We start from the raw sequence: 7,540 nt of genomic DNA, 5'->3' as shown, positions 1-7,540 counted from the left end.
CGTAATGCTGTTTCTCCCAGCACAGAACAAGTACACGCATGTGAATGATTACTCAGATATGCAAATTATATCAATATGGTTGTCAAATTGTTTTAATCTCCCTCAAAATGAAATGTATGTTTCTGAAAGGCCTCAAAGGCTCAACTTAATTGTATGTAAACAGTGTTGTTAACACACATTAGGTTTATTAATCATTACACTAGAACTACTTTGGTATAAAAATATTTTATTTTAACGCGATAAAAATATGCATTTAATGTTTCTATTCATATAACATTTGCTATTTCATAACATTAATGGTCCGCTTTTCCTAGCCCGCCTGAATTTTATTCAAGAGATTTACAGACAGTTATTACTATCATTTTATATTTTTAAAAACCCCAGCATTACAGGAGGCTGTACTAACGGAGATGTTTTATTATCAGGATTCATTTAACCTATAGATTTTTAATGAAGCCAGAAAAAGCAATTATTTTCTGATGATTCAGAATATCTTATTTCTTGAAGCATGTCTGTGGTTGACCACTTCTTCATTTGTTACCTGCAGCATGGCACCTTCCTGCCAAAGGAAAAAAAATAAAATAAAGTGTATCTGAAGATGTTTATCATGTATGTCTATCCATATTACCTATGGAAGAACTTCAGCAGTTTCAAAAATTATAAACAATTCATTAATGTGCAGAACACAAAATGAATACACCTTTGGTTGGTTGTATACCTGTTCTTTAGGTGTGCAGCCTGTTTCAGGCAATGAAACCAATACAAAAAATAAACTAGGGGTTAGATTCTACCAATTTACACATGCTGAATAGCATATGAATGTAAAATCTTCCTGATTTCAGTAAGAGCATATGGGTGACAGAATCTGTTGCTAAGAGTTATTAGCGGTAAGAACTATAAAAGACAGTGGAAATCTCAGTATCCTAGCCAAATTCCAATTTAGGTAATAGTATATAAAATTCCACCTGTAGTTACAACTGAAGACCTTCTCTTGCCCTCCTAAAGAAATACTATGCAGCATTAAAGAAGAATGGGTGTCATATTCCTTACGAGAGGTAGATGCATTTCAGTAGTGAAGAAAATTCTCTATTATATAAACAATCTAAAGTTTCTTGGGATCCTTCAGGGTGCAATGCGCTACATAAAATACTGTTGCCAGAACAGACAGATGCAGTACATTTCACTTCCAACAGCATTAACACTATTGTACAACTACTCTATCTTCATTGCACTTGTAACCATCAAAACCCCCAGAAAAATAAGAAGTTTGCAAAGTGTAAAGAACATTTTATGATTTAATTAACTTGCGACCTACCATTTTAACTACCAACATCGGGTATGGAACCCTTGCAAAACTTTACTAATGGACACTTGCAGGTCTCATTTGTTCAACTGTAGCAGTGTACAGTAGCAGTAGTCTATGCTTGTCCATGGCTCATATCAAAGCTAGATTCCAGTAGGAAAAAAATATGTTAAGTAGCTGAAATTTAAGAAAACGTGATGTCAAAATTTAATACAAGAAAAATATAGGATTCACAAAATTCTCTTCAGTTGGTAATGGTTAACTCAATTCATTGCTATGTTAAACTACATATGATAACCACTATACTGAAAGAGACTGTCATATAGTATTAGTTTCTTGTTTTTGGTACATTAAGAAAGGAAAAGTAAATAAGATCTTACCTAAAGAAGTTTAACTGAAGCTTAGAACTATTTTGCTCTACACCCTCAGCCTTCGTTGGCATCCTTATAAAACTACGGTAGTTAAAGCTTTGCAGAAATACAGCGCAGCTTTTTAAGACTGGCTGAACTTAGTGCCGTTTTCAAGAGTTCTCTTGTACTAGACCTGTGTCCCTGGAAGAGTACCTCGCTGGGGATATTTCCTTTCCTTGCCATTGAAGAAGCAGCATCTAAAAGATCTAAAAAGGTGTTTCTCCTTGCAGAGATATCCCTTAAGTTATCTAGATATTTTAAACCTGATAATTTACAGACAACATACTTTTTCTGACCAGCATTTAATTTTACATGTACAACAAACAGCTTTGTATTATTTGTGGGACCTTATACTACCCACTCCTTGCCTTTACAATATTTTTTTTAAAAAAAATAATCTATAATTACACAGTATTTCCTTTAGAATTATTTTATTAAATCAAATGTACAACAGCTTCTTAACTCTACACACGCACTTAAATTTTTTAAAAGGAAAACGTTATGTCTTATTACACCATGATCCTGGCTAATAGCTTTTCAAAACTTTGAGAAAAATCTTAAAAAAGGTTTCACATGTCACCTGAAACTTACAAATTTAACATTATCAAAGGAATGCTTCTACACTCTTACAAAGACCACTAGAAAGAAACAACAATTAAAAAGCTAAGAAACTGTCTCAAAGGCATTTTTACAATCCTTCCTCCACAGTAAGGTAATGTTATTAAATAATCCAATCCATTCACAAAATGGCTCTCTGCATCTGCTCTGGTGTCTTCTGCCATATCACTGCATATTTATGCATGACTGAGATAAGTGTTTCCTTAACATTGTTATTTCGATAACCTGAAGCTGTTCTGTTACCTCTGGGCTCTCATCCTCTCCTATTTATACAGTGAAGCCTGTTTCAACAGAAGTAAAGAGTAAAAAATAGGTTATGAAATTATCCATCTAATGAATTTTTAAAGGAAAGATAATATGATCCTAAAAAGCTTTTACTCCTGCAGCTAAGTCTCAAGAAACACTGCAATTTTAGCACTTATAAAGATACTTACCCATGGCAAGTTTGCAGAAGCTCAGTAACGGCTCCTCCCTCCATATCCACCACTTCCTCCACTGCCTCCTGGACCATAGTTTCCTGCATTTGTGGAACAACAGGATAGATGACATTTACATCTTTATTTTTTAAACCCAGGCACATTTACAAGAAGATTTATATTTGGTTTAATTCAAGATGATAATGTGCGCACCACCTTGAATATAAAGCTAACCTGTCATTGTCCTCTATGAGAGATTATTCCTCCTCCCCCTACCCCAGAACTGCCATGGTAGCCACATTTTGAAAACAGAACACATGATTCTTGCAGCAAGAGAAATTCCAATGGTTTAAACATATAATCAAATAGGGAAGATAATGCTGCACTCTTAGGGCCTGATCCTGCAACATGTATTATGTGGGTTCAGCAGTCCACCCACATACTACACCTTACAGAAGGCTGGTCTGAAGTAAATTTCCCTTTGCTTGCTTTCCACATGTAAAAGCATTACTTTTTTAGAAGCTGCTGACCAAAAAGAAAAAAAGGCAGAAATTTTATAATGACCCTAATACGGGAGAGAGAAAAAACAAAGTTTAGTGGCGAGTAGCGAGTTGGCGATAATTACTACCATAGTAAATAATTTGTTCACATCACCCTAACTAATGCTTAGGAATTTAAATAGGAGGCTTATTAAAAAAAATTAACCCATTGCCAAAACTAAATTATTGTCTGACTGATATCCCTATGACATTTACTAACACTAAAATTCGGGAAAGGCAGGGAAGAAGTGTGATATTACATCATATATCATATTTTACAAACAAACAGACTTAATGTGCATGAAGTTAGTATCCCAAAACAAACTCTATATTGACTAGACCACTGAAAGTTCATATCTGACCCAAGTACAATCTGGTAAACAAACTATTAGTAAACATATTTAAAAAAAAAAAAAAGCACACCACACACACACAAAAACACCATCACCACAAAAACTAACTGTTCCAGCTCTAAGAAAACTGGCCTTCACACCAAACAGTGATCTTGCTATTTGAAATCACACTGTTTTAATGCTGACAATGTATTTTTCTTTTGGGCGCACTCACAGATAACCACTACCACTCTTTGCACTACTGTTTACTGGCTCTAAAATTCTGCTGGCAAGTTGGATTTATAAAAGACTATGCAGCAATTCTGTACACAGATTAATCAGTACGTGTCCCCTGGTCTCTACAAAGGATAAAAGGCCACTAAAAAGTTTGGTCCCAATTCAACCCATGACATATACAATACCTCCACCATATGGTCCTCCCCCCATGTTCCTGCTACCACCAAAATTTCCACTCTTCATTGGACCATAGTTTGAGGGCTGTTGGTTATAGTTTCCAAAATCATTGTAGTTTCCACTTCCATAATTGCCTGTATTATTGATACAAAAAGAGCTAAATGTAAGAATTATTTCTCTGTGTTATTACAAACCTAACAAATCAAGATAAAAAAACGAAAGAAAGAGCTGTGTGTCACTAAAGTCAATTATTTTTCTCCACTGACCATAGAAAATGGCATACTGGTTTTGACAACACTTATGAAGTAAAACGTTCTCAAGTCAATAATCTTGCTCAGGCTAGTCCAAAACTAAACTTTCAGTTAAATGTTTTAAGCAAATGTATTACCTCCTCCATAGTTGTCATAACCACCTCCGTAGCCCCCACCCTGGTTGCCATATCCAGGTCCTCCACCACCATATCCTCCTCTTCCTCCTCCATAACCAGGACTACCTCCAAAATTGCCACCTATTATGAAATAAGCCTTTAAATAGTAACTTTACATTATAAAAAAGTCAGTTCCTAACCTCAGATCGCACAGTGTTCTGCTAAAACTAAGATTTTAATTTTCTTCAGCATCAGTCTACTGAAGGACAAAAAGGCCAACAGGAAGTTTTGAAGGGTGATTTCTACAAATAGAAGTTTTTAAAGCTATATACTCCCCCTTAACTGTTTAGCCTGACTGCAGTTTTTGCCTAAGGATTAGAACAGAAATGTTACCAATGCATGATATTTAGGTCTAAACAGATGTGGTTTTTCTTTATATAAATCCTAAATTTTACAGAAAGCTTAATAGTTTAGAAAAGCACTGCTGAGCAACACAGAGCCGGAGTTAACACTACATTTTCAAGTCTTTAAAAAGTCACTAACTTTCTTTACCAATTCTTTTGACAGACTTTCTGCGAAGTCATAAAGGAACACAAAACATTAGTATAGAAAGGAAAAACCTCAGTGTAAGACATGATTTTTTTTTAATAGGGTGAAGACTGAGTGTGCAGTTCAGGAATGGGGGAGAAAATCGTACCTAAGCATGAGCCATCAGGATGAACTAATTACTTTGAGTAGTGTGGCAAAAGTATTATATACTTCCAAAATGAGAAACATGGATTTGAATGCAAGAAGGCCTTAGGGAAAACCACCAGACTGGTTATGCTTGCATACATTTATCAGCAAGTGCAGGTATTTGGGTGTAGAATAATCTAGTACTGGAGATTAGGGCTGAAAAAGAAAATGAGAAAAACTGCAGATAGAAACACCAGGTTTTCACGGGCAGGAGATGAGGGAAGGCATGGTCATCCCTGGATGTATGGCAAACCACACAGTTAAAGACCAAGGATTAAAACACATCAGCAGTTTTTTATTGTTCCTGAACCAGATCAATATGGCTCTACTGCTTAATATGATTAGTAACAGAAAATATAGAACCTTTTCAAGTATGAGAAGTTACAAAAACCCCACTAGCCTACACTAACCTCCTGGTCCTCCACCATATCCATTGTATCCATCACCAAATCCACGACCACTTCCATATCCATCTGTTGGAAAGAAGTATTTTTTAGTTCATCTGTACGGAACTGGAAAAGTTTACTCTTAATAGTGAGCTGGAATTTTTAAAATATATAAAGATGTCACTTCAATTTTAAAAATTTAAAGCAAGTTATAGTTCTTTAAAAAAATTCACAGAAAACCAGTTTACTTTTAAACCCACAAATACAGTACCAAGCAGATGCTGTGTGTATGTCAGTTTCAAAAACTGGTGTCACAAATACCATATTTGAGATCAACTCTTGCGGGAGAAACATAATACCCTAAACACAGATCATGAACTTTCAATACTATAAATTGCTGTATTAATCTGAAATACAAATTTCAAAATGTAACTGTAGTTTCCAAACTGTGATTAACCTTCTTTAAGGATAAATAAAATCACTTTGGCGACTAGTATTTCTCTTATTTTTAGCCTTAATTTTTTTTTGACCCACAGCCATTTCTAGGGGGTATATATGAGAAAAGTATAATGGACTTAAGAAAATATTTTAAGCTTTCTGGTCATTTGAATTTAAAACTTTAGACATATGCACCCTAAACCAAGAAATGTGCATCTGTCAGAAACAAGGCATACAACCATCACCTTAAATAATCTTCTTCGCTTAAAGAGGAGCTGTATTTCTGGACTTGAACTGAAGATAGTCAAGGTAGCAGTTTCCTGGTTGCCAATTACTTATACTTAAAAGCTCACTCTAAAATTGTAATAATTTACTTTAGCAATCTATTATATTACTTTGTATACATTCTCTAAAATGGACCACTTTTGCTTTTTTCTTTATAAAAAACTTCCGATTACTTCAGACAAGGTCACAGTGCTTCTTTGTATTAAGTGAACTAACAGCTCAAAAACACTGACTTCATACATTTATATAGATTCTTTTCCATTGTTATTTCTAATCACAAAGATTAATTTCTTTTTAATAAGAGGTTTGTTATTAGTCTTTTCTAAAAGAAGTTTTTTGTTGCCAATACTACAGTAGGTGATAGTAACCTACAGAGCAAACTGAAACCCAAAAGAGAAAAAAAAGAAAAGGGATAAGCCTGGTAGCCTTACCAGATCCACCTCTGAAGTTGCTTCCTGGTCCTGGACCAAAGTTGCCACCACCTCCACGTGAATCCCCAAAGCCGAAGTTACCTAGGATGGATTTTAGATTCCTGTTAATGTACGTATTCTAGGAAAACTCTGAACCCAAAAGCATGAAGTGAAACTCAAATACCTCCTCTTCCACTCCTAGAACTTTGAACTTCTTGCATTTCTTGTCTAGATAAAGCTTTTCTTACTTCTGCATTATGGCCATTGATGGTGTGGTATTTCTGCACTGTAAATCATAAATTTAAGAAGAAATTACACACAGTAAATGTTGCTTCTGGAGTTTAACTCAGGAATGGCTAAACTGCCAAAGAGAAAATAATTTTTCCCTCCTCACATTTTTGCAATGCCAATTCCAATCATCCAGAAGTCATAAAGATGTCAGGATAATTTCAGGTAGTATTATTACATGATCCCATCAAATTTATAAATTGAAGATTCAAAACTAAGGCCATGTTCCTACAAACATTTATGCATGTAATTAATCCAATTACATTCAAAAACTTACTCACATGCTTATGTGTTCTCTATATCGGGACCTTAAGTAGCAATATTGTTAGATGAAATTGTGGAATGAAGTTTACTTACATACAATTTTATCAACAGGATCATGGTCGTCAAACGTAACAAAGCCAAAACCTCTCTTTTTGCCAGATTGTCTATCTGTAATTATTTCAATAGTGTCAATTTTCCCATATTCCTCAAAGTAGTCTCGAAGGTGGTGTTCCTCAGTATCTTCCTTAATTCCACCAACAAACAGCTTTTTCACAGTAACATGAGCACCAGGTTTTCCAGATTCCTTGAAAGAATTAACAAATATTTTTTCCAAA

At 34.8% G+C, this 7,540-nt stretch overlaps 1 protein-coding gene across 4 annotated transcripts in view; it reads right to left on the bottom strand.

Moving 5' to 3' along the window:
* Nucleotides 1-209: 209 nt before the first annotated feature.
* HNRNPA2B1 (heterogeneous nuclear ribonucleoprotein A2/B1) overlaps nucleotides 210-7,540 on the bottom strand; it is a 17,165-nt gene continuing 9,834 nt past the window's right edge. For 2 of the 4 annotated variants that reach the window (XM_048838427.2, XM_075125775.1), the window contains exons 4-13: nucleotides 7,299-7,509; nucleotides 6,838-6,939; nucleotides 6,675-6,755; nucleotides 5,545-5,607; nucleotides 4,421-4,540; nucleotides 4,041-4,166; nucleotides 2,766-2,848; nucleotides 1,684-2,612; nucleotides 1,316-1,446; nucleotides 210-559 (exon numbers count right to left, since the gene is read on the bottom strand). In XM_048838427.2, the coding sequence (XP_048694384.1) occupies nucleotides 2,787-2,848; nucleotides 4,041-4,166; nucleotides 4,421-4,540; nucleotides 5,545-5,607; nucleotides 6,675-6,755; nucleotides 6,838-6,939; nucleotides 7,299-7,509 (765 nt within the window). In that variant the 3' untranslated portion in view covers nucleotides 210-559; nucleotides 1,316-1,446; nucleotides 1,684-2,612; nucleotides 2,766-2,786. The remainder of the gene's footprint in view (nucleotides 560-1,315; nucleotides 1,447-1,683; nucleotides 2,613-2,765; nucleotides 2,849-4,040; nucleotides 4,167-4,420; nucleotides 4,541-5,544; nucleotides 5,608-6,674; nucleotides 6,756-6,837; nucleotides 6,940-7,298; nucleotides 7,510-7,540) is intronic. The other 2 variants (XM_075125776.1, XM_048838428.2) reach the window with 2 other exon arrangements.

The sequence above is a fragment of the Caretta caretta genome, chromosome 2, assembly GCF_965140235.1.
Source record: "Caretta caretta isolate rCarCar2 chromosome 2, rCarCar1.hap1, whole genome shotgun sequence".
Taxonomy (NCBI): domain Eukaryota; kingdom Metazoa; phylum Chordata; order Testudines; family Cheloniidae; genus Caretta; species Caretta caretta.
This window is presented reverse-complemented; position numbering and strand designations above follow the sequence as displayed.